This window comes from Bos indicus x Bos taurus, chromosome 19 (genome assembly GCF_003369695.1).
Source record: "Bos indicus x Bos taurus breed Angus x Brahman F1 hybrid chromosome 19, Bos_hybrid_MaternalHap_v2.0, whole genome shotgun sequence".
NCBI classification, from domain to species: domain Eukaryota; kingdom Metazoa; phylum Chordata; class Mammalia; order Artiodactyla; family Bovidae; genus Bos; species Bos indicus x Bos taurus.
The window spans coordinates 33,905,018-33,931,837 of record NC_040094.1 but is presented as its reverse complement, the minus strand read 5'-3'; the positions used below and the strand labels follow the sequence as shown (position 1 = coordinate 33,931,837).

Sequence of the window (26,820 nt, the reverse complement as noted above, 5' to 3'; positions counted from 1 at the left end):
TCACTTTCATCAAGAGGCTTTTTAGTTCCTCTTCACCTTCTTCCATAAGGGTGATGTCATCTGCATATCTGAGGTTCTTGATATTTCTCCCAGCAATCTTGATTCCAGCTTGTGCTTCTTCCAGCCCAGTGTTTCTCATGATGTACTCTGCATATAAGTTACAGCACTTAAAATGAGTCATCTTTGTTGTTGATGATGATTACTTGATGATGTTGGCCTGCCAATAAATACCAGAACATTCTACATGGAACTTTGAATTTTAGAGGCATCCCAGATCATATAAGACTTTAGGTTATGGAGATAAATAAACTGTCTAGCCATCTCAGCTGCTGATTAATACTCTATAATGCACATCCCCTGATAACTCCAATCTGGGTTGCTCATCCCTAGAGTTTCATTTCTTTAGGGAGATGGGGAGGCAGCCCAACTGGCCCTGTTGAAGTGGTTGCCATTCCCCTTAGATGAGCTAAGTACCCTTAGCTTTTCTAGAATCACTTGTAAGTGAGCATCTGAATTTCAATCTGTTTTCTGGGAAGAGTTTCAACAGAGCATAGGATTAATACTCCTCCTTTCAGGGCCATGAGGCATCATTAGCCCCATTCTATGGAGAGCTACAACAGACCTGGGGTGTTTTCAGGGTTTGCCCAAGACCACGTCATCAGTAAGAGTAGGGGAGAGAAGCTGATCCTTCTTTTTCCAAGTGCTCATTCATTCTCTCAAGAGACACACAGTGGTAAAGAATCTGTCTGCCAATGCAGGAGACACAGGAGAGGCAAGTTTGATCCCTGGGTCAGGAAGATCCTCTGGAGAAGGAAACGGCAACCCACTCCAGTATTCTTACCTGGGAAATCCAATGGACAGAGGAGCCCGGCGGGCTATATATAGTCCATGGAGTTGCAAAGAGTTGGACACACTTGGGTGTATGCGCGTGTGTATGTGCGCGCGCACTCACACACCAAGCTTGATGGTGTGCTGAGGCTAGAAAGGAGAATATACGAGAAGGAATATAGCCATTGGATGTAGAGGAAAGACTGTGGGGTTTGGAGTCAGACAGACCTAGATTAGACTCTAACTCTAAGACCTCTTGGCTAACGTGACCTTGGTCAACTTATTTAACCTTGGTAAGTCCCTGCCAAAGGGGGATCATATCATCAATTTTATGGTGATGATATTTTATGATGAAGGTCATAGAGGATGTGTATGAAGCTGGCACAGAGGGAGTGCTTCCAAATGGTTCCTGTGACTAAGGAACCATTGAAGAATATTGTCCCTGTCCTCCCAGGGACATTGCCTGACGGGGAAGGCAATACGTGCAAACATACAACAATGAGATCACAGAGGATGGGAACATAATGAGTGAGGGACCTGCAGCGTCCACTGTTTTCTACTTGATCCTAAAGCAACGCAAAAATGTGACCCTGGGCATGTCACTTAGCCTCTAGGAAACAGTTCCTCACTTGCTAAGCAAGGGAGCTAGAATGTGATATCTAAACTTGATGGAGTCAGTGTACCTTGGCTCTCTGGAAATATTCCCAACAAGGTGTGCCCTGCAATTTCATGTCATTGAAAACAGTCATTCAGTGAAAAAAGCTGATGGTAAAACACACCCCTATAGATAACCTAGTAACATAAGCAAAACATAACAGTGACAACTGCTATTACCTTTCTGTTGTTGTAGAAGATAAAATTCTCAGTGAATGCATCACACACTCAAGTTGCCAATAAACCCTCCATAAAGTGCTTTTCTGTAAATATTAGTGTTATATTCTGTTCATGAAGGCCACTGGGATCCCATACCCAATGATAGATTAAGGAGCTCACAGTCCAGGGAAGTTCCAGTGGAGGGTTGGGACAGCTGGCTTTTCTGCATGCAGTGTGTCAAACCAGGCTGGACTACTGGACTAGGGATGTAGACACAGATTCTGACCATTAGACATGGACCTTGAACCCATGGAGACTGGGATAGTCGTGACATCAGGGAGGAATTCTGTGTAGAGGCCATGTGCATAGATCATTTATCTAAGGATTTGACAAGGCAAGGAAGGGCAGTATAGGTCAATAACTCAGAGAAGCAGGAACGCCCAGGGGCTTAATTCAGTACCAGCCATGGTTGGGTTGTGTTGGAAGGTGGAAGGGAAGGTCCTGAGGGAGGAAGAGAAGTGAAAGATGCTGGAAATATTTCAGACATCTGAGTGGAGGGAGGCAGTGTGCTTCTGTGAAAAATCTTCTTTCTTATTGGATGAGGGCTTCCTTGTTGGCTCAGATGGTAAAGAATCTGCCTGCAATGCTGGAGACTCAGGTTTAATCCCTGGGGTGGGAAGATCCCCTGGAGGAGGGCAGGGCAACCCATTCCAGTATTCTTGCCTGTAGAATTCCGTGGATGGAGGAGTCTGGTGGGCTGCAGTCCATGGGATTGCAAAGAGTCGGATACGACTGAGTGACAAACACTTTCACTTTTCTCTAATGATGAGGGTGTGAGTGAGAGAAGAGTGAGGTATGGAGGGTGATGAACAGGCCTTCATAGAGATGGAGGCTAAGCTTTTCATTTACCATGCCTCTTGAGCAAACAGGGGTGAAATGGGAGTTTTAGGACAATAGTCCTTCATGAATTAGGGAAAACTGAGTCAACAGATTTCAAATAGCATCAGATCTTAGACCAAACAGGAATGCACTGATGTCCAGTAGCAGCAAATCTAAAGCAACGCACAACCTCAGGGTTTGAGAGGAGGAACAGAGGAGTAGGCCAAGGGCAGGCCAGCCGCGGGGGTGGAGACAATGGTGGGGATCCAGGAGTGAAGATGGAGGGACCACATGTTGTTTGTGAAGTAGAGCTGGGAAGGGGCTGATAGCATCTTTTTTAAATTAAAAAATAAAAAATAATTTTTTTTGGCCTTGCCATGTGGCAGGCAGGATCTCAGTTCCCCTAACTCCCAAGCTGTAGAAGGGTGGAATTTTAACCACTGGACCTCCAGGGATGTCTCTGGCTGATAGCATCCTTGAGAAAGAGTAAAGGGCTGAGTGATGGGAAGCCCCAGAGAGACAGGCGAGGAGGCTGGGTGGTTATGGGGCTGAGGGGATGAAACATAGCAGATATGGAAGTCAGAGGTAGAGAGGGCCTCAAGCAGTGTGTTCCTTGAGCAAAGTTAAAAAACAGGCACAATCTGCTTTATTGCTTGTCCTCCATACCTTTGATGATCTCCTATTGCTAATCATCACACACATCCTTTCACTTAACCAAAAAAACAAAACAAAACACCTCCCGTGTGGCTGGACTAAGCCACACGCTGCAGACACAGGGATGAAAAGAAACAGATACATCCCTGAGTTTCTGGAGCTGCCGAGAAGAGTGAGATTGAATCACAGAATGCAGGTTGTTTAGGTTTATTCTCTTTATAAACAGAGAAAAATAAGCAGTTAGAAGGTGTCTATTGTAAAATAAAGCTAAAGAGTGAGATAACTAACCTCTTAATTCTGGCAAAGACTTGATAATCAAGAAACAATTTTTTGGAGGGACGGTTTCTAAGTTATTTTAGGAAATCATCCAGTTATTTCTGTGGAGATCAGAGTTGATCAATAATTAGGAAGTTTTAAATTTCAGTGACTCAAAGAATCATGCAAAAGACCAAATCTGCTATCATTTTTCATATTTATTTTAGAATCAGACATTGACTGATTTTGATATTCAATTAGCAATGATACCAGGCATTTTGTTGTGTGCAGGCACAAAGGTTGAGTATCATCTCGAATGAGTTTGCAGGCAGTTAAGTCTGTTTCACGACTGCTGCAGGCCTTTCAGCTGGTGGCAATGACTTCATCCACAGCCTGAGGCATCAGAAAGGCCCATCCAGAATTCTGAGGATTAATACAAAATGCAACACACTGTGCATGGGAAAAGCAATAGAAAGGGTGCTTGTGTCTCCAGTCATATCCTACTCTGTAATACCATGTAGCCTGCCAGGCTCCTCTGCAAAGGAGAAAAGGAAAGATATACCCATTTGAATGCAGAGTTCCAAAGAATAACAAGGAGAGATAAGAAAGCCTTCTTCAGTGATCAGTGCAAAGAAATAGAGGAAAACAATAGAATGAGAAAGACTAGAGATCTCTTCAAGAAAATTAGAGATACCAAGGAAACATTTTATGCAAAGATGGGCAAAATAAAGAACAGAAATGGTATGGAGCTCATGGAAGCAGAAGATATTAAGAAGAGGTGGCAAGAATACACAGAAGAACTATACAAAAAAGATTTTCATGACCCAGATAATCACGATGGTGTGATCACTGACCTAGAGCCAGACATCCTGGAATGTAAAGTCCAGTGGACCTTAGGAAGCATTGCTATGAACAAAGCTAGTGGAGGTGATGGAATTCCAGATAAGCTATTTCAAATCCTGAAAGATGATGCTGTGAAAGTGCTGCACTCAATATACCAGCAAATTTGGAAAAGTCAGCAGTGGCCACAGGACTGGAAAAGGTCAGTTTTCATTCCAATCCTAAAGAAAGGCAATGCCGAAGAATGCTCAAACTACCACACAATTGCACTCATCTCACACAATAGTAAAGTAATGCTAAAAATTCTCCAAGCCAGGCTTTAATAGTACTTGAACCATGAACTTCCAGATGTTCAAGCTGGGTTTAGAAAAGGCAGAAGAACCAGACATCAAATTGCCAACCTCCTCTGGATTATTGAAAAAGCTAGAGAGTTCCAGAGAAGCATCTACTTCTGCTTTATTGACTATGCCAAAGCCTTTGACTGTGTGGATCACAATAAACTGTGGAAAATTCTTAAAGAGATGGGACTATCAGACCACCTGACCTGCCTTTTGAGAAATCTGTATGCAGGTCAGGAAACAAGTTAGAAGTGGACATGGAACAACAGACTGGTTCTCAATAGGGAAAGGAGTATGTCAAGGCTGTATATTGTCACCTTGCTTATTTAACTTATATGCAGAGTACATCATGAGAAATGCCGGGCTGGATGAAACAAAGGCTGGAATCAAGATTGCCGGGAGAAATATCAATAACTTCAGATATGCAGATGACACCACCTTTATGGCAGAAAGCGAAGAAGAACTAAAGAGCCTCTTGATGAAAGAGGAGAGTGAAAAAGTAAGCTTAAAGCTCAACATTCAGAAAAGTAAGATCATGGCATCCAGTCCCCTCACTTCATGGCACTTCATGCCACTTCATGGCAAATAGATGGGAAAACAGTGGAAACAGTGACAGACTTTATTTTTGGGGCTCTAAAATCACTGCAGATAGTGACTGCAGCCATGAAATTAAAAGACGCTTACTCCTTGGAAGAAAAGTTATGACTAACCTAGACAGCATATTAAAAAGCAGAGACATTGCTTTGCCAACAAAGGTCCATCTAGTCAAAGCTATGGTTTTTCCAGTATGTATGGATGTGAGAGTTGGACTATAAAGAAAGCTGAGCTCCAAAGAAATGATGCTTTTGAACTGTGGTGTTGGAGAAGACTCTTCAGAGTCCCTTGGACTGCAAAGAGATCCAATCAGTCCATCCTAAAGGAAATAAGTACTGAATATTCATTGGAAGGACTGATGCTGAAGCTGAAACTCCAATACTTTGGGCACCTGATGTGAAGAACTGACTCATTTGAAAAGACCCTGATGCTGGGAAAGATTGAAGGCAGGAGGAGAAGGAGACAACAGAGGGATGGTTGGATGGCATCAACACCTCAAGGTACATGAGCTTGAGTAAACTCCGAGAGTTGGTGATGGACAGAGAGGCCTGGTGACTGAACTGACATGAACTGAGGCTCCTCTGTCCATGGGATTCTCCAGGCAAGATTACTGAAGTAGGTTGCCATTTCCTCCTTCAGAGGATCTTCCTGACCCAGGGATTGAACCTGAGTCTCCTGTGTGTCCTGCATTGGCAGGTGGATTCTTGATCACTGAGCCACCTGGGAAGCCCCAGTAAAAATGGAGAAGTGAAAGTCATTTAGTCATGTCTGACTCTTTGCAACCCCATGGACTATACAGTCTATGGAATTCTCCAGGCCAGAATATTGGAGTGGGTAGCCTTTTCCTTCTCCAGGGGATCTTCCCAACCCAGGGATCGAACACAAGTCTCCTGCACTGCAGGCAGATTCTTTACCAGTTGAGCCACAAGGGAAGCCCAGTGAAAAGGGTAGCTCAGGGTAATTGTTTTTTATGCCAGATATAGAAAGAGTTGCTGGTAAGGAATATGGGAAGGAAAAGACCCTGATGCTGGGAAAGATTGAAGGCAGGAGAAGAGGGCAGCAGAGGATGAGATGGTTGGATGGCCTCACCGACTCAATGGACATGGGTTTGGGTGTACTCCGGGAGTTGGTGATGGACAGGGAGGCCTGGCGTTCTGCGGTTCGTGGGGTCGCAAAGAGTGGGACACAAATGAGCGACTGAACTGAACTGAACTGAACTGAATACGGGAAAATAGGATGACGCTGGCAGGGCGCTGGTAAGGATCTGGGAGCCTAGACTTGGTTTGTCCTTGCCTAAGTCAGTGAACTTTACCAAGCGTGAGTAAGTAATGGAAGGTGCATGGATGAACCCTGATGTAGGTAAGACACGTGGCCCAGACCTGTCCAAACAGCGAGGACTCCTATTTACAGAAGCTCCAAATCATTTCCTGAGAGTGAGGAAATGCGGAAAGCTCGCTGGATAATCCCTTCATGGAGCGAAGCAGGTGGAAATGTGGGTGCCTGTCAGCATTCCTAGCATGGACCACCAACATCTGGCGGGGAATCCCTCACCCCTTCACCCCTCCCGTCTCGAGGTCTCCAGGGAGCCGTGGTTACTACGCGTCAGAGCGTCCATGGCAACCATCACCAGCCCGCCGGGTTTCCCTCTTCCCTCCACCTCCCACCACCCGCCTCTCTCTCTCCACCGGCCAATCGGCTGCCTCGGCATGCCCTCAGCGGCGGCCGTTGAGTGGCCCGTGGGCGCTGACGTCACAGGCGGGATAGGCGGGGCCAGGGCGGGGCCGATCCTCGGAGCCTCAGCGGGTTGTAGGTGGTGGGGCTGCGACCCCTCCCATTGCGACCCCTCCCGCTCACCGCCCACTTCCCTGCCCCTGGTCCGGCACCCCTGACAGGTGAGTGGTCCCGTGGGCTCCTGACTGCCTCTGGGACGACCCCTACAGCGCCCCCGCCCCGATTCGCACTCCAACGTCTGGCCTCCGAATTCGGGGTGAAGTCTTGGAAACCCTGGAATTCTCACCTCCCCGTCCATCTTCACTTCTCTCCTCCCACCCTTCCAAATAAAAACTATACACACCCACAGGCACCCTTACCCAGTCCCCCAAGCCTTCCTAATGCATATTTCTGATGCTTTTCAAGGATTGAGAAGTTATTTCTAAATGCAGAACCAGGAAGGGGACGTCAGAATCCCAGGCCCTAAGTATAATATCTTACACCTGTTACCTGTGCGGTGCCCCAACCTTGGTCCTTGTTCTCCCGGATTCCTTACCCAGGTCTTCAGAATGCAGACAAGGCGGGGGCTGGACAAGCACTCACCTGGCCTGTCAAAGAGGTGCTGAAATTCAGATCATGGCAGTTGCTCACTGTCCATGGCCTTTTCTGTTTAGCTCTAGCTATGACGTGCTCACTTGTATTTTGACAGTTTACACCAAGTCCCTTTTTTCTCCCTGGATTCTTGTGTAGGTGTAGGTAAATAAACATTTTGCTGCTGCTGCTAAGTCGCTTCAGTCGTGTCCGACCCCAGAGACGGCAGCCCACCAGGATCCCAGGTCCCTGGGATTCTCCAGGGAAGAACACTGGAGTGGGTTGCCACTTCCTTCTCCAATGCATGAAAGTGAAAAGTGAAAGGGAAGCTGCTCAGTCCTTTAGAAATGGATAAAATTACTCATTTGGCTATTGTGAAAAAAGCAAGCAAATTGTTTGACTTATAGGCCAAGTGTTTTGATAAAATCTTTTTCTTTTTAAAAGAAAGTATTTCACAAAATAAAGTGTTCAAGCATGCATGTACGCCTTGTTTAAAAAAATAAAACAAAAAACCAAACAGCTGTTACAGACACGGAAGAGGCCGCTTATGTGTCCCTTGGGAATTTCATGTCCTTTTTCTCCTTCCCCACCTACCAGAATATAGTGTTTATTTATACTCTGCATATTTTTATACTTTTACTCCTTAGGTATTTATCCAGAAACCAATATATAGTGTCCTTTTGAACAGTTATATAATGATACCATTCTATGCATGCTCTAGGTCATTGCTTTTAACTGTTGTGTGATAACTCTGGCATGAATTTACTACAAATTACGCATGCATACTCCTATTGATGGACTTTCAGGCTCTTCCCTTTTAAAAACTACTAGAAGCATATTCTTGTACATTCTGATTGTATACAAACTTGGGTTTTTGTATTTATGTGTGTATATATAATATATATTGAATTTTGGTTTTTAGAGAATGCGCATTTTCCATTTTAATAGATACTGGCCCATATGTAGTTCTTCAATGTGTAGTGATTTATACTCTCACGAGCAATGAAGAGAGTTTCTTATCAAGCTTTTATTTTAGAAGAAAGAGTTATTAAACCTTTCCTGCATTCTTATTTAATATATGCATAGGGAGAAATTACTTAAACATTGAAATATGATATAATTTCTTCAAGTCTGGTACTTATTAATGTGTTAAGGGCAGTGTTTTATTTCTGTTTCAGCTTGAAATTGTAATTAAATACATATGGCCAAAGAAACAGGTTTTGTGTGATTCTTTCAAGCCTGTGCTGGGCACTGATCTGAGACAAGGTGTGAAACAATTCATGGAAACTTTCTGTCCTTGTCATGCCTTCTGTAGACTATAATTTATAGGTTTTTATACATTAAAATATTTATGATCTTAAAGCCTTGCCTAAATGTGCTAATGTTTTTCTCCAACTTGAGGCCACTTTTTGGGTTTTAAATAGAGCTTTCCCGGACTTACAATCTCTGTTGGATTAATTATATTTTAGCATGTTAATATTTATAGAAGACTATTATAGCATTTTTCCAGTATGTAAATAACTATTGACCCCACCTTCAGTGAATACAGTCAAATACTGTATTTGACTTTGTAACAGGTCTTATTTCTTAAAATGCCTTTTGGTCATGACTAAAAGCAAAAAAAAAAAAAAACAATTGCATGATTTAGGGGATGAATTTTTCCACAGCTATTTTCAGTCATCTTCCCAAAGAATTTGTTTAGTTTGCTTGCAAATATGAGATATTTATAGCATCAGTTAATGATCTTAGTATGTGCTGCTCATGGCCTCTTGGGAAGAGGCTGAGTTAGAACTTAGAAAATAATTTAAATATTGTGAAAGGCACATCACCCAAGTAAGTGATGGGCTTTTAAAAACTGATATTATTCCTTAAAACTTTGGTAGAATTTATCATTGGACCCATCTGGGCCTGAAGTTTTTTTTGAAGAAAAATTTTAAGTTACATATTCAATTTCTTTAATTCCTATATAGCTATTTAGGTTACCTTTTTCTTCCAGTTAATTTTGGTTGGTTGTGTTTTTAAAGAATTGTGTCTATTTCCTCTCTGTTGTCAAATTCCTTGGCATACGGTTGTTAGTAATAGCACCTTATTAACTTTCTAATGTTTGCAAGGTCTTTAGTAGTATTCCCTCTTTCATTTCTGGTAGTACTTTGTCTTCTCCTTTTTAAAATCTGGATCAGTCTTGCAAGAGGTTTATCAATTTTACTGTTAAGATTTCATTGCTTTCCAAAAATTTGTTCATTTTCTATTTCATTGACTTTTATTACTTCTACTTTGGGTTTACTTTGCTTTCTTTTTTTTTTTTTTTTGCTAGCCATTACCATGAAAGTGTAGATCATTGATTTTAGCTCATTATTTTCTAGTATAAGCATTTAAAGCTAAAAGCCTCACTCAAAATACACTTAGCTGCATTTCATAAATTGGATATGGTCTGTTTTTTATTCTCATTCAGTTCAAAATATTTTCTAATTTCCTGTGTGATTTCTTCATTGACCCAAAGGATATTTAGAAATGTGTTGTTTAGTTTCCTACTTTCTGAAGATTTTCCAAATACCTTTCTACTATTGATTTCTAGTTTAACTCTGATATGGTCAGAGAACATATCCTGTAGAGCTTTAATTTAATTACACTGTTGATACTTATTAGAAATTAAAATTGAGAAATTAAAAATACTAACTCTTTAAAAAATAATGACGAAAGCCTCTTAGTAGCATAAATAACACTTTCCATTGAAAAACCATGTTTTCTGAAACAAATTGAGAAGAGTGGTGTTGTTTTACATTTTTGGTAAAGTTTTAAAATTACTCTTATCCGGCTCTCATATCTATTTCTGTATTGTCTGTCGTGATAGCACATATAATGTCACTTCTGGAAACCTCTAGCGTACGTTTGTGAGAGAACAAGAATGAAAAAGGCAAATTGCATCTGGGTATTTTCTATAAAAATAATTTTGACCTTGTCACCCCAGAGGAGGTCTGAGGCAAGCCTATGGTTTCCTGGATCATGTTTTGAGAACTGCTGCTCTAAAGTTTACAGTATGCATTTTTGATTTATTGCAGTATATGTTTAAATAACATTATTCCATTTAATCATAAGACCTTACAGTAGTAGTTTTCCATTTCAGCTCTCCCATCATTTGTGCTATTATTATCATACAACTTTTGTTTTTTTATAATAAACTTCACAGTATATTTTTTATTATTTTTACTTTAAACAACCATCTTCTAAAGAAATTTAAGAGTTAGAAAAGGTTTTTTTTTTTTTTTTTTCTATTAGCACACATACTTAACATTTCTGACACTTCATTCCTTTGGGCAGATTCAAGTTTCCATCTGGTATAATCTCCTTTTGCCTGAAGAATTTCCTTTACCAAGTCTCTTACTGCAGTTCTGCTGCTGCTGAATTTTCTTGGCTTTTGCTCTTTTATTAAGAAAAACTTCTATTTTCAACTTCATCTTTGAAGAATACTTTCACTGGAATAGAATTCTAGGATTACAGTTTCTTCCAGTCCTTTAAAGAGGTTGTTTAATGGTCTTCTGGCTTGCAGAGCTTCTGAGAATTCTTCACTTATTTTTTTTCTTGCCTACCTAATGTGTTTTTTCCTCTGATTTAAAAGTTTTCTCCTTATTGTGGACTTTCAGAACTTTTATTAAGATGAGCCTTGAGGAGGTGATTGTAGTGGTGGTGTGTGTGCACACACACAGGCATGTACTTATTATCCTCTTGGAGTGTGTGGAGCTCCTTAGACCTAGGGGTTTATAGTTTTCACCAAATTTGGGAAATTCGCTGCCATTTTTTCTTTAGATATTTTGTCTCCTCTCCTCCCAATATGACATTCCGAGTACATGATGTTAGACCACTTGATATTATACCATAGTTTACTGAGCCCCCTTTCATTTTTTTTTCAGTTAATTAAAAAACTCTGTGATTTGGTTTGGTTAGATTTAAGCTCACTAATCTTTGCTTCTCTGGTGTCTATTGTGCAATTAATCCAATCCAGTGAAATTGTGAAAATATATATTGTATGTTTTATCCTTAAAGTTTCTTTTTAAAAAAATTTATTTGCTTTAATTGGAGGCTATTTACTTTACAATATTGTAGTGGTTTTTGTCATACATTGACATGAATCAGCCACAGGTGGACATGTGTTCCCCATCCTGAACCCCCCTCCCACCTCTCTCCCCATCCCATCCCTCTGGGTCATCCCCATCCCCAGCACCAGCCCCGAGCACCCTGTCTCATGCATTGAACCTGGACTGATGAATCTGTTTCACATTATCCTTAAAGTTTCATTTGGTTCTTTTTTAAGTCTTCCATATCTCTATTACGTTCTCATCTTTCTTTAAATACTTGTACATAGTTTTCTATCTCCATCACATTTCCTCCATTTTTATGCCTGTTTCTGTTGACTGACTTTTATTTATGGGTCACAGTTTTCTGCTTCTTGGCATGTCTGGATGGTTTTGATTGGGTGCTGGACGTTGTGATATTATATGTTTCAGCATCTTGGTGTTGTCAGGCACTTTACTTGTGGGTTAGCTTCAGTTCTTTGAGGCCTGTATTCAAGCTTTGCTAGAGTCTTTAGTACCTTCATTCTAGAGGTATCAGTCCCATTCTAATGAGTGACCTCTCTGGGGTCTCCACCGAATGCTGTAGGTGATCACTAACAGGTTTCTACTCCAGCTGGTCTGGGTTCAAAATGTCTCTGTGCTTTCTCTGGCTCTAAGAATTGTTCAGCTAACAACACTGCCATCATTCTTTGCTAAGGTCTGTGGAATGTGTCTTGATGTCTGTACAGTCTATTACTCAGCAAAGACTCAATTGGACCCTGCATAGATTTATGGAGCTCTGTTTCTGCATAAATCATTTTATTCCAGAACCCTGCATCACAACTTCCAGCTGTCTCAGACTTTCCAAATTCTGACCTCTTCCTAAACTCGCAAATTGAGGTCAGAGCGTCCAGGCTGTTTGGTTTTCATCTGTTTTCCCCGTGGTCTGGAAATTGCCTCCAGGTGATCAGAGGGCTCACCGTATTTGTTTCTCTTCTCTCAGGGCTTGGAGTCCTGTGCTGCCTGAAAACAGTTGCTGCGTATATTTTGTCTAGTTTTTTAGTTGGAAGAGGCTAAGTCTACTTTTTATTGCTCTATCCTGGTTGAAGGCAGAAATCTATTTTGAGTTAAGTATTTTATGGGCCATGAGATTCTTAATTTTCTTGGCCAATGTGGGGAAAAAAATTACCATGCTGTTGTCTTTTATTAGGCCTTCCTAAATGACTTATAGGGCTTCCCAGGTGGTGGAGTGGTAAAGAATCCACTTGTCAATGCGGGAGACACAAGAGTCATGGATTCGAGCTCTGGAGTCAGGAAGATCCCCTGGAATAGGAAACAGCAACCCACACCAGTATTCTTGCCTGGAAAATTCCATGGGCAGAGGAGCCTGTCAGGCCACAGTTCATGGGGTCACAAAAAGTCAGACACGACTGAGCAATTGAGCAGAGTCATGACTGATAAGATGGCCTACTGGAGTTAGAATATGGAATATTGGAGTATGGAATAGAGAGAGAATATTGTCTCTCATGTGAAACTTACTGCCATATGTGAGGAGCTCTATATCTGGGAACTTTTTAAACAACTGAGTTTATACTGCAGATTCCAGGTTTTAAATTATATCCCATCTCTAATTGTAAAATATCACTGGATGCTTTTTCAAGCCATATTGATTTTCTTGATTCATAGGTCTCTGGCTTGTGAACCTCAGCCTTTCACATATCACCCTTTGGAGTAGATGACTCATGGTCCAATATTTGACAAACATGGATTGAAATGCCTTAAGATTCAACATCAAAGGTGTTGATTAAATACATGTAGTAATTCTACACCTGGAATTCCATGGCTGAAGAACCAAGTGTGACATTAACTTTTCGATTCATTGTCAGTAATTAAAAAAAGCCGGTCAAGAGTGGTCTAGTCTTACTTGAAGCTTCTGGCTCAAAGGAAACTGACCAGTTTATTTCTATATGGGACTTGAGCAAGAGGTTGAAACTAAAAGTAGCCACGAGGACCCTAAGGTCTCAAGTTACTTTGAATTTGCTTTTTCAAAAAGCAGTGTGTTTCAAACAGAGATTCACAATGGAAAGTGGTTGTTAAGGCTTTTGTTTTTTCTGTTGTAACCTCAGCTTGGCCAGTATAAGGCATTAGGGGGCTGAGGGAGGGGAGAAGTAGGAAATAGTCAGGGAGCTAGTGTGGTGGGAGATACCACCTGTGGCGGCGGGTAGCTGTTTCATCACATGTGGTCTGAGTGGATTTTGATTTAGCTACAGTTTGACAAATAGATTATTTTGTGGTTTGGGTAGGAATGGTGTCAAAACAGCTATTTAAAGAATCGTTGAACTTGTTTTTGTTTTGTTTGTCTGTTTTTTTTTTTTGAGCAGACTACAAAATCAGATCTGATATTATTTTTTATTTTCAGTAAATGAGTCCATAGACATTAACCCCCAAGTAGAATGACATTTAGATGCTGAATGTATGTCATAGTCTATGGCATCCTTGGCTTTGTGGACTGACAGTGACCTCAAATTCCAGACAATAGAATACTTTTCAGCTGGTGAAAAGGGGTGTGCTAAGTGGCTTCAGTTGTGTCCTACTCTTTGCGACCCTATGGACTGTGGCCCTCCAGGTTCCTCTGACCATGGGATCCTCCAGTCAAGAACACTGGAGTGGACTGCCATGCCCTCCTCTAGGGGATCTTTCCGACCTGAGGATCGAACCTGTGTCTCTTACATCTCCTGCATTGGCAGATGGGTTCTTTACCACTGGCACCACCTGGGAAGCTCCCCAAAAGGATGAAGTGCATCTATATGTTTTAATAAGGAGAGAGATCCAAAATACATTTATTTTAAAAAATGCATGTTATTGGAATGATACATATAATGATTACGATAATTCAGTTTTTGTATTAAAAAGCCCTGTGCGTATGTATGTTAGGAGATGTATATGGATTTTAAAGTAGTATATGTGTTAGTATAAGAAAAGGAAAAATCTGGAAAGATGAAACTATTAATGAACTATTCACAATGTATACTTCTGAAGAGTAGTTTTTTGATGGGAAAGAATGGATAAACTTTGTTTATTCCTCTACACTAGTAGTTTTTAAAGTTAACATTTATTGAGCATTTACTTTGTGCCTGGAACTGTGCGAAGTATTCCAAACACTCAGCCTCGTCCTCCTCAATCCTCATAGCCCTGCAGGGGCTGAGTTACATGTCTGTGTATATTGGAAGTGGCAAGTTGCCAGGAAAAGGGTATCAGGGTACTTCCTTGACCTGTGTTTCCATACTTGCCATTGCTTCTCTGATTGCATGTTTATTTAGGAAGCTCCATTCGGGCTGGGGCAGGAGAATACTAAGTAACCCCTTGCTGCTAATACTGCTCACAGGAATCCAAAGTAGTGATTGCTATTATTATTCCCAATTTAGAGATGAGGCACAGAGAGGTTAAATCATTTGCACAAGGTGTCACACCTAGTAAAGAGCTCAGCCAAGATTTGAACCCAATCTGTTAAAAAGCATGGTTCAGGCTCTTGATTTGAATCTGTTACAAGACAATGTTACTCTCATAATTAAAAAAAAATATTTCAAAAACTCAAATGGCCAATCTACAAAAATGTGATTTGAATACAGTCTAGAGATACAGAGATTAAAAAAAATTGGGGTATGTTATCACTAGTAAAGGTGGACATTGAATTAAAACAAATATCTAATACTTTATCACTGCTAATTATAGTAAGCCAGATGTGACCTTTTATGTGTAAGTTTTTGCCTAAGTTAGTTTATGTGACTATCTATTTTTGCTCCCCACCCCCACCCCCCAACCTCTTTTAAACAGGAGAAATTTACAAATAGTGTTTGAGCATCATGGAGCTTCTAGGTTCTACCTTAACAGCAACTTATGCCCACCCTAGACCAACACCAACCAACTTCCTACCAGCCATCAGTACCATGGCTTCAACCTACAGGGATCGCTTTCCTCACTACAATTTGACCCATAGCCTGAGCCTGCCTTGGAGACCAAGCACATACTACAAAGCAGCCTCCAACTGGCCAACCTTGGACCCGTACTGCACCAGATCTCAGAGGGTGTCCGAGAGCACCATGCTACCTTTTGTCTCCAACAGAACCACTCTCTTCACCAGGTATACACCTGACGATTGGTACAGGTCCAACCTAACCAACTTTCAAGAGTCCAACACTTCCCGACACAATTCAGAGAGACTAAGGGTGGACACATCTCGCCTGATTCAAGACAAATACCAACAAACAAGAAAAACCCAGGCAGACTCCACCCAAAATTTGGGAGAACGAGTCAACGACATAGGGTTTTGGAAATCTGAAATCATTCATGAGTTGGATGCAATGATTGGAGAGACAAATGAACTAACTGACATTAAGAAAAGATTGGAGAGGGCTTTGATGGAGACAGAAGCCCCTCTTCAGGTAAATATAAGACTTTATTAAAAGGATTATAACCCAGTCATTGAATTGTCAAGATCATTTATCTATTGCAGTATATTCCACTTAACCTGTAGGTGCCAAGCCCCTATCAATATATCTGTAACAGGTTTCATTGATGATAAAACCACTGCTATTTTTCACACATTTTTCAGAACAGCGTTTAAGTAGAAAGAATTTGGGGATTCTCTGGTGGTCCAGTGGTTAGGACTCTGTGTTTTCACTGTTGAGGTCACTGGTAAAACCCATGATTAGAGAACAAAGATCTCCTGCAGGCCCAGTGGCACAGCCAAAAAAAAAAAAAAAGAAGAGAAAATTCTTCATACAGGCTAATTAAAACAACATTCTTCAGTTCAGTCACTCAGTTGTGTCCGACTCTTTGTGACCGCATGGACTGCAGCATGCTAGGCTTCCCTGTCCACCACCAACTCCCGGAGCTTGCTCAATTACATGTCCACTGAGTCGGTGATGTCATCCAACCATCGTATCCTCTGTTGTCCCCTTCTCCTCCCCGCTTCAGTCTTTCCCAGCATCAGGGTCTTTTCCAATGAGTCAGTTCTTCACAACAGGTGGCCAAAGTATTGGAGTTTTAACTTCAGCATCAGTCCTTCCAATGAATATTCAGGACTGATTTCCTTTAGGATTGACTGGTTTGATCTCCTCGCCATCCAAGGGACTCTCAAGAGTCTTCTCCAACACCACAGTTCCAAAGCATCAATTCTTCAGTGCTCAGCTTACTCTATGGTCCAACTCTCACATCCATACATTACTGTATCTCACATCCATCCATACATACATGTAGTCCAGCTCTCCCACCATATGTGGTGGAGCGTTCTGACAGAATGTGGTCCACTGGAGAAGGGAATGGCAAATCACTTCAGTATTCTTGCCATGAGAACCCCATAAACAGTATGAAAAAGCAACATTCTTAGGACACACAGTATTTTATGGTGAAAATGCCATTTTCCCATCTCTTAAATAGGCTGCTTGGTCATTGCTGTCCATTGTATAACATAAACATTGTTTGAAAGGAAAAAGATAAGCTGTTCTTTTAGTCTATGTCATGAAACACATGTCATGAAACACACATGCCTTCGGTGTGCATGTGGTGATTCCACTTTGGGGCACAGTGAAATGATCAAATGAGACCTTCTTAGGAGATGGAATGAGTTTGATTAAATAGAGAAATGGGATGGAGGTTGAGCCAGTTGTGGTCTTGGAGGCAGCCTTTCATCTGGTTACTGGCCTCTGATTAGGCTTCTGAGTGGAGATCCAGTTACCACTAACCCTCTGAGTGATGTTGCTCCCTACCCCGCCCGCCCCCCGCCCCCTTACCCCAACCCCATTCTATCCACTACCATTGAAAGAAAACATTCTGTCTTTGAAGATGTGCAAATGATAAATTATTTGAGAAGTTGTATGTATGTGGATGGACAAGGCTAACACCATTTTACTCCATGTTTGTATAACTCATTTTCCAAGTGATAAGCATTTCCAGTAGGTCTTATTTTATGGCATCTGTAGTAGAAGAGATTAGAGTATTGAGGAGCTAGAAGTCTAGTGGGTTGGAGGGTTTGCTGGAGACCCCTCCCCCACACTGTAACTTCTCACTGTGCCTCCTCCCCACTGAACACAAGTGCACACAAATACACAGAACCACAGAAACGCTGAGAAAGGTCTATAGCACGCTAACGAGATTGTTTTAAATGAACTTATCATGAATTGTTTTTGGGGATCAGAAGTCCTTCTGTACTTTCTCTGAGCTCTGGATCATTTTGAGAATTTCTGGTCTGTTTTACATCCCTCGCCACTCCCACTTTAATGAACCCTTAAAATGATAGCCACTTACTTAATTCCAGAGAAGATTAAATTTCTTCCCTTACCATTCCTTTCAGTAATGACTGATTTCCATAAGATGGGTATAATTTAAATTTCTTTTCTGCAGTTTTTTTGGTCCAGATATCTTGTGTGTTTAAACATTTACAATTAGCACAGTAGCAGAAGACCCTAATTAAAATGAGAATTAGTCACGTGACAGATACATCTCAAAAGATGATATACTGATGGTCCACTGTATGTAAGAAAAAATATTAAAACTCAATGATAAACATCCAAGCTGAAACAAATGCAAGCTAAGGCATGAAGTAAACCTCTTTGGCTCATTCAAATTTGCAAAAATGAAAACTGATAATGTATAGGGTCAGCAAAAATGTAGAAGACAGATACTCCATATATTGTTAGTAGACTATGGATGAGTATAAACTTGCTGGAAAGCAATTTTGTGTAATACATATTAAAATCAGAGTTTCCTTCAACCCATTAATTCATCTTCTAGTAAGTGTACATTGTACTATTAAAAAATTAGAGATTCACTCCAAGATTTTGTTCAATGATATTATATCCAGATTATGGTATACATACTATTATGTTTTATGCTTTAAAAAATTTTAACATTATACAGTCATCCCATGACATGAAATACTCTTTGAAAAACAGTATTTTAACACATAAAGTTCTTTCATACATAATTTAGTTGTTGGCTACCTAAGCTGTTTTCTATTGGAGTCATTAACATACTTTGTCTCAAAGACAATATTTCAGGTCTACTATTTAATATCGATCCTAAAATGTAAAATTATGAGGGCATTATAACTTCTGTTTTGTTAAAAACAAACACAGTGGTGATAAGAGTATGAATAAAATTTTCAACTTCTTTTTTTCTAATGATTAAAGTGTATTTTTTTATAATTAGGAAAGCAATAAATGGTACTTAACAATCACCTGGATTTTTGGCTACACAAATGTTTTGGTGTCTTTAAATAATCACTTGTTTATTCCTCTCACTTCTCAGTAGAAAATATTTAGAAATAATATCTTGAAGACTATGATCTGGGTTATTGAACTATTCTCTAGAAGGAATTAATGCCAAATAATTTTCTCAGATGATCTGTGAGGATTAAGTAGGACACCATCTGCTTCATTTTGTCAACTTCCCAAATAAGTAATTTTTCAAACAAGTAATTTTTCAAATTCTTTACCTTTTCACCAGCAGTAAGGATTCATTTAGTTGTCACAGTGAGTTTCTTGTTTGGTTTCCACCAAAATGGCTTGAAAAGTTGGTATTGGGAGTATTTATTGACTTGTCTTAGAAACAGGTTATTAGAAGCGCTGGTCACTGATTTCAGTCAGTTTGTATTCGTTTTTCCCATTATTTCTGTGTCTGTAGGTAGCCCGAGAATGTCTATTTCATCGAGAGAAGAGAATGGGAATTGATCTAGTTCATGATGAAGTGGAAAAAGAGCTGCTGACGGTAAATATGGGGCAAATCCTTCAATAATAAGAAACTTACTTGCAAATGTGCATTTACCATTTACTGTATAGAAACAAAAATGATGTTACATAAAGACACTTATAAGTATGGAGTTGTAGTATCAGATATTTATAGCATTTAGAAAAAAATACATTTAATTTTTTTATTGAAATGTAGTTGATTTACAACAGGCTTCCCTGATAACTCAGTTGGTAAAGAATCCACTTGTAATGCAGAGGACCCTGGTTAGATTCCTGGGTTGGGAAGATCCGCTGGAGAAAGGATAGGCTACCCATTCCAGAACTCTTGTGCTTCCCTTGTGGCTTAGCTGGTAAAGAATGTGCCTGCAATGTGAGAGACCTGAGTTCAGTCTCTGGGTTGGGAAGATGCCCTGGAGGAGGGGAAGGCTACCCACTCCAGTATTTCTGGCCTGGAGAATTCCATGTACTATATATATAGTCCATGGGGTCACAAAGAGTCGGACACGACTGAGCAACTTTCACTTCGTTAGCTTCTGGTGTACAGCAGAGTGATTCATATATGAGTGTGTGTGTGTATAAAATATACACATGTATATATTTATTTTCATATTCTTTTCTATTATGGTTTTTTACAAGATATTGAATATAGTTCCCTGTGCTATGAGTGTTATTTTTTTTATAAAGGTATATTTGGGGGAGGTTATAAAAATAATAGATATTTCCTGAGGGAATTTGAAAAATGCAATAAATATAAAAATAGATAAAGAAGATAAAAAAAGAAAAGATAAAAATCACTCAAAGTTCAGTTAGGAATGACTATTCATTTTAGAGTGTTTTGGTCTTTTTCTTAATCACGCTTAGATAGATGTCACCCAGTCTGAAGACACACAAACGTATCTTCAAGATTAGAATTATACTATATCTATGAATTTGAACAGTGTTTTTTTTGGTGGGATACACGCTCAATGGTGTTTATTCTTAAATGTAGATTTGGAAAGGCAGTGCTACTTTTTAAGACAATGTTTTAGAGCATTTTTAGGTTCACAGACAAATAGAGAGAAAGGTACAGAGATTTCCAAGTGGCCCTTGCCCTCGTACAGGCACAGTATTAATAACTGTATGTATTTCTGATTATTTCTTTAGAATACATTTTTGAAAATCCAATTGATTTGTCAAAGGGGACATGCAGCAAAATTGCCATCCAGAAGCTTATAGTTATATCTGATGTATGGTGCTGGTCCTCCCATTAGGCTCTCTTCCACCTTCCACCAACTAAAGATGATTTTGTTCTCCATTCTCTGACCTTACCTCCTAGGCTCTCTCTCACAAGGTCTCTGCCATTCCTTAAAGGTTTCAGCTCTTATGTACCTGGTACTCTTCCCGTTTCTGTTTTTCAGTTTGCATACTCTATTAAGCATTCATTCTGCATCCCCAAGTGCCAAACATATGTCTGTTGGTAACTCATTTTTTCGTTCATGTTCATGAAGCCTGAAAGTGAACTGTTCTTGGACCATGATGCCTTCTGCCTTCCCTTCCTATTGAGGGGCCTGTTACTGGTTCTATGACTCTGTCCAAGGAGGATTCTGCTCCGAGACAGTATTGAATAGAAACTTGATGCCAGCATGGAGAGAATGTCTGGCTGGGTTCTCACCACCAGTAGCAAGACATGCCTTCCCTATCTGGGATTTCCGCCTCTAAATAGGTTGGGGGACTACAGCCCCCTCACAACTAACCGGGTGATGGGTCAACTTCAAGTGATGGAGGAGCAAATACTGAGAATGCAGATCTCTAAGGAAACACCTTCTGCATCCCAAACTCAAGGATACGTGAGAATTTGAGAGTATTATCATTACAAAACACTGTATATAGAAACCCTGGTGGTCCAGTGGTTAAGACTCCACACTTCCACTGCAGGGGGCATGGGTTTGATTCCTGATTGGGAAACTAAGATTCCACAAAACAAAACCCCCAACAACAACAACAAAAACCACAACAAAAACAACCCCACAAAGAAATGGAGTGTCCACTCCTATAGGTGATATTTGCCGTCATCCAGATTCCAGATACAATCGGACTTACAATTTGATTTTTAAAGTTTGATTTTAGTAACTGTCTGTTAAGAGCATGTTATGACCCACTTTCCCCAAACTTAAAAAGGCTCAGTTAACGTGGATACATAGAATGACAGTCCGCTAGAAGCAGGGTCTGGGTTTAACAGTGAGGTCCCAGAAATGACTGTATGTCCACAGTTCAGGCTGTAGCCGAGTCAGCACACAGCCACACGTGTGGTCAGCATTCAGGGTTCTTGTGACCTGGCCGATGTCCCTCAGCTGAGAATAGGGCGGAGCCCACATTGTGCATGAGGATCAAGTTGTAAGTCACGCACTGTGACCTATGTCATGTTGTAAGGTCCACGTCTTATTGAGAACTTTTCACCTGTGAGGCATGTAATTATCTACCCTGCAGCCTAGAGAGGTAAGTGTTATCTCCCTTAGTTTATAACTTGCCTTTGGTCCCAGCATCTGCAAAGCCAGCCTTGGAGCTGGGCTAACTGATGCCAAAGTGTCTTTAACCACTATCCCACCCAAGACCCAGGAGTGTGAGGCAACAAGGCAGGGTTTTGCTTGAGGTGAGGGGAAGCCAAAGGCTGTGAAGTCTCTGTTCTATCCCCCAACCCCTCTCCCCATCCCGAGACTATATAGCTCCCAAGAGGATAACTGTAACGAGATGCCTCGCAAAGGTTTCACCTGCTCTAAGAGTAGGATTCATTCGAGATTCTTCAAATGCCTGGATGTGTCTTCTTGTTCTCTTTCCATCTTAAGGCACAACATATTCATTCTGATCACTGAGACTGAGAAATGCAGAGCAGTCACCGTGACCCTTTTATTCATGAGGTTTATTGTTCTTCCCCAAGTTCAGGATCCAGAGGGAGTGGGCCCACTTGCCAGGCTCCTAGTATGCTGTTCTTGGGTTTCCTGCCATGATCTCTGTTTGCTTCCCTGGGTGTCGGGCGGTAGCTATTGATCTGATTACATTTGGGCTTTTCTCATTTCTGCCCTCTGTCTGTGTCCACCATCTTCTGTACATGTTCTTTTCATGGGTGGTTGAGGGGATATGGCATTTGACCTGCATTTGCTTCCACTGGGAGCATTGCTGGAGGCCCATGTATGAGTATGGATTAGTAGGTGTTAGCATTGGGGAACAGGTTCCAAAAGTCTTTGGTTTCAGGCATTCCCTATCCCCACGAAGCCTTCTACCTCCAACCATGATGTTCATCATATGACATTATTTAAATTCAGATGTAAAAAATACTGCTGAAGGATCTCATAGCAAGTGTCTCATTAAATGTAGTTTTTTTCCACTTGAAGTTCCAGGAATTCCCTCTGTGTGCATTGTATACACATAGCATAAAAGCTCGCTGAGATTTTGGGTTTCAAGTGGTGTTTTCTCAGCAGTATTCCATGGATCCTTGGTCAACACATCTGTGAACTAGCTATACACACACACACCAGGTCAGAGAGAAAGATGAAGACTGCATAGTACTAAAAATCAAAGACACGCACAACCTCCGATGAGAACACGTGAGACATCCTTGCTGCCTGTAAGAGTCGGGGAACTTGGTCACATGTTGTGGGAATTTAGCTTTTCATTTACTCCAATCATTCAGAGGATCAGAGGATCAGGCAAGAGGCTTATCACTGAAATAAGCTCTAGGCATAATATTTTTATGTTCACCAATTAAGCAGTGAAAGAATAAGAAGATTATATGGTTGAGTAATAATTAACATTGAAGAGAAAAGGACTTTCAAATCAAATTAATGAAAGCAGAAACCCAAAGGGGGAACTTTTAAGAGTTTAACACCATAGAAATCATAAATGTCTGTATCAGAAACACTACACACAAAATACAAAGGCAAGGACCAAACTGGTAAAAAAATATTTTATGACACATATGTTATACTTGTGACATATAATGGGAAAAGATTGAATTATAAACATAAGAATATTTATAAATAAGAAAAACAGCAGAAAAGGTATACAAGCACATGAACAGGTGGTTCACAAAAGAAGAAAGTCAAATCATGAACAAATACATAGTCATAATATTAAAATGCAAATCTGAACAAGTGTGCTTTTATGTGGGGGGCTTGTCACGTCGGCAAAGATTGAGAGCAATCATAGTGTCTGCTGGGTGTGAGGGTGAGGAAATTCACCTTCATTTATTGCTAGATTAAGAACTGGGGCTAACTTTTCTGAAGGGCAACTTGGCTGCACTTGTCAAAACCTTGAAAAAAGGCATCCCCATTAGTGGTGTCTACGTGTTTTTGAGGTTGTTTATCACAGTATTGTTTTATGTCACCGGAGAGTGTTCAGGAGTTCATTGTTCAATAGGATGGTGCGATCGTTTTTCACTTGAAAAAGTGGTAACAGTGCTTATGTGCACTTCTTAAATGTCTTCTTGGTGCTATTTAGGGTTCTGATATGTGAATATGAAATTCAAAGGGAAGTAAATATTGAAACAATCTCTGCTACAATGTATGTCAACAGTGTATACATACATTCTAGCAGCATCAAAGTACCACGTGTGTGGCCAAGCAGATGTGAGGATAGTGCAGCTTTTTATACCAGTATAGGAGCTGGGCTGAGGGCAGAGGCTGGGCGAGGGAGGGCTGGCCTCCCAGGGTGGAGGTTGGGCTCTGTCTGGAACATACAGCTGGGTTATTTGAAAGCCACATGCACTTTCAGAGAGAACTGCCTTTTAGGCTCTCCTTTTCCCTCCCAGATTTGCTTTTCTTGGAAGAGTACTTAGTACAGAAGAAGCCATGCATTCAATTCAACCTTGTGCATCACCAGAATTTGATTCATTGATCCATTGATTTAATTAAAGACCAGCAATAAAAGATAAAGAAAACTCCTAAAATTTTACCCCTGTCCCAACTTGTTCCATAATATAATTTCCCTATAACCCTGTAAAGGATGAATTTCAGTCTACTATTGAGACAGCAATGTCGTAGGGGCATATAGGTAGATAAGGGGGTATCAAATTATTTTCTTATTTTATGTCACAATTCTCCCAGTAACAAGGTTTTCCTCATTGATGTTTTGTTACATTGTTGACTTTGAACGTTATGTTCAATAATCAAAACATTAATGTTCCTTTTCTTTCAATTGAGTAGGAAGTTGATACTATTCTGTGTTGTCAAGAAAGGATGAAGCTGTATTTGGACAAGGCCATTGCCCAACTGGCGTAAGAACTTTAACTTCTCTATACAATTAAAAATATCTATCATGAAGCTATACTTCCCTGCCTCCCAATCAGATTTCTCTTAACTTCTTATGTAAGGATTTCTTATACATGGACACACATCCATATGCACATATGTGTTTTTATTTAGAGGTTAAGATGAATACTTGGGATATTTACTTTACATTTTTATTTTAAGAAATATTTTTTCGCAATGGTTTAGAAAGGATTTTTTCCCTAAATTGAGGTATGACCAAGGTTTCTTTTAACTCAAAAGACTTTATTTTTTGATAAGAGATTGACTTGTACATGCTCAGATCAACAGCTGGAAAAGTGATGACTTTTTTATATTTACCCCTGGAAAAGGCACTGGCTACCCACTTGAGTATTCTTGCCTGGAGAATTCCGTGGACGAAGGAGCCTGGCAGGCTGTAGTCCATGGGGTTGCACAGAGTCAGACACGACTGAGAACTACTTTCACTTTCACTTTTATATGTACTCTGCTCCTCCTTAAAAACTCAGCTTTCGCTGGTTTCCTGCAACCCTGGTACATGGTCCTTGGTGCTGTGATGACATCTTTGCATTCACTACATCCATGGCATTGCAATCATTCATCCATCCTCCTCTCTAACCAAATACAAATTATTCTTCTCTTGGCAATAGTAGATAGTTCAGTTCAGTTCAGTCGCTCAGTCGGGTCCAACTCTTTGCAACCGCATGGACTGTAGCCCACCAAGCTCCTCTGTCTGACTCTATAGTAGATAGTAGGTACTTAAAATTTATAGTGGAGTTTGAGGGCAAAGAAGAATAGTCAAAGGAGGGTTCGAAGCCTTGATAACAACTATCAGCATAGAAAAAGTACTGGCTGAAAGGACTAGAAAGATCAACATGCATTTGGTGATGACCATGGAAAGAAGTAGTGTGGAATATGTCACACAAAGGGAACGATCATTCTGCCTGTACTGATGTTGTCAGCAGTAATGTGTGATGCAGCCAAGGGAACAGGTGCTCTGAAAGTGGTGGTTTTTCTCAGTCTGCTGACCTTCAGGATGGATGCTGTGAAGGTCAGTCAGGTTCAGGTGGCTAAGGTGTCTCTCAAGCTGTGATTGAAAGGGCTTTTTAAATTCAGAAATAGCTAAGGACTGGTTATGGATGGCTGACTTCCCATGGCTTGGTTAAGTAAGTGGACAGTTCACTTAAGCTATAAATGCAAGATACAGCAGCTGTGATATTAATTTCTGGTTTCTGCTCCTTGGAAATTGCAAAATCAGTTGAGTGTGGTTCCAATGATTGTTCTGTTTTCTTCTGGTCCAGTTCCTAATCTTCATTTTTTTTCATAATCTAAAATCTGCCACCCATCTTCCATATCCTCTGCTCTTTAATACACAGTGGCCAAAATGCCCACCTAATTTCCTGGGATGGTTTCTCCATCCAGGAGATGGGGGCTGGAATCCCTAACATGGTTACTGGACTTGGTCTAGTAGAGGCAATGGGAGAGGGGTTTCAACTCTACTTGTCTTGGGAGGAATAATGAATGAAGAAACGAGACCAGCAAGGATCTCAGCTGAGAATGGAGTCTCATTAGGAACCAACATGGCAGCATAGATCTCTCCTGTCTTGGGTGCTAGGGTGGTGGATGGAGGGAAGACCTTCCTAAGGAGGTTCTGAAGTCAGGTCAGAGGAGGTCAAGGGTGTCAGCCCGAGAGAGGAAGCCAGGGGAGCATCTTGGTCCCAGACGACAGATGAGGAAGGTCTTCGAGTCCCAGAGATTCAACCCAGTACCTGAGGCGAGAGACTGGACTCGGGAAGCAGCAGGAAGGCAGCTTCCTCTTCTCTCATCCTGTGAACACGGATGCACTGACTTAGAACTCACAAAATACAGATGACCTGCATGCCGCTATCATTTCTACTTTACAAACCACAAAATTTAGAGCTCTGACAGGTCTGGTGAAGTACCCAAAGCCACAGGCCAAGTTAGAAATCAGCTGGTTGAGTCCCATGCAGGTTTTCCTGGGTGGCTTTTCTGTGCTGAGACCAGAATTCAGAAATGACTAAGATTATCCAGTTCTTTGCGTCTTTCAGGTGCTCCCTGTATGTGATTTATGCGATTGCCTCCTCAATTTTTACTCTAGCCCAGAACTTTCTCCCCAGTTCCAACAACCCACTTCATATCTGTACTTGGATGTTTAATAGACACTCAGACATTAAGCAAGACCTTCTGTGTTCTTCCCCACCCACCCTCAATTTCGCCCACCTCCACTGATGGCTTCCTGCTA

The 26,820-nt window shown here is 40.8% G+C and overlaps 1 protein-coding gene across 1 annotated transcript in view; it reads left to right on the top strand.

Annotated features, from left to right (window-relative positions):
- The first annotated feature begins 6,970 nt into the window (after positions 1–6,970).
- Positions 6,971–26,820, top strand: part of TEKT3 (tektin 3) — a 34,656-nt gene continuing 14,806 nt past the window's right edge. Inside the window, exons 1-4 of the mRNA XM_027518539.1 lie at positions 6,971–7,093; positions 15,386–15,993; positions 19,235–19,318; positions 24,477–24,547. Coding sequence (XP_027374340.1) covers positions 15,415–15,993; positions 19,235–19,318; positions 24,477–24,547 — 734 coding nt within the window. The 5' untranslated portion in view covers positions 6,971–7,093; positions 15,386–15,414. The remainder of the gene's footprint in view (positions 7,094–15,385; positions 15,994–19,234; positions 19,319–24,476; positions 24,548–26,820) is intronic.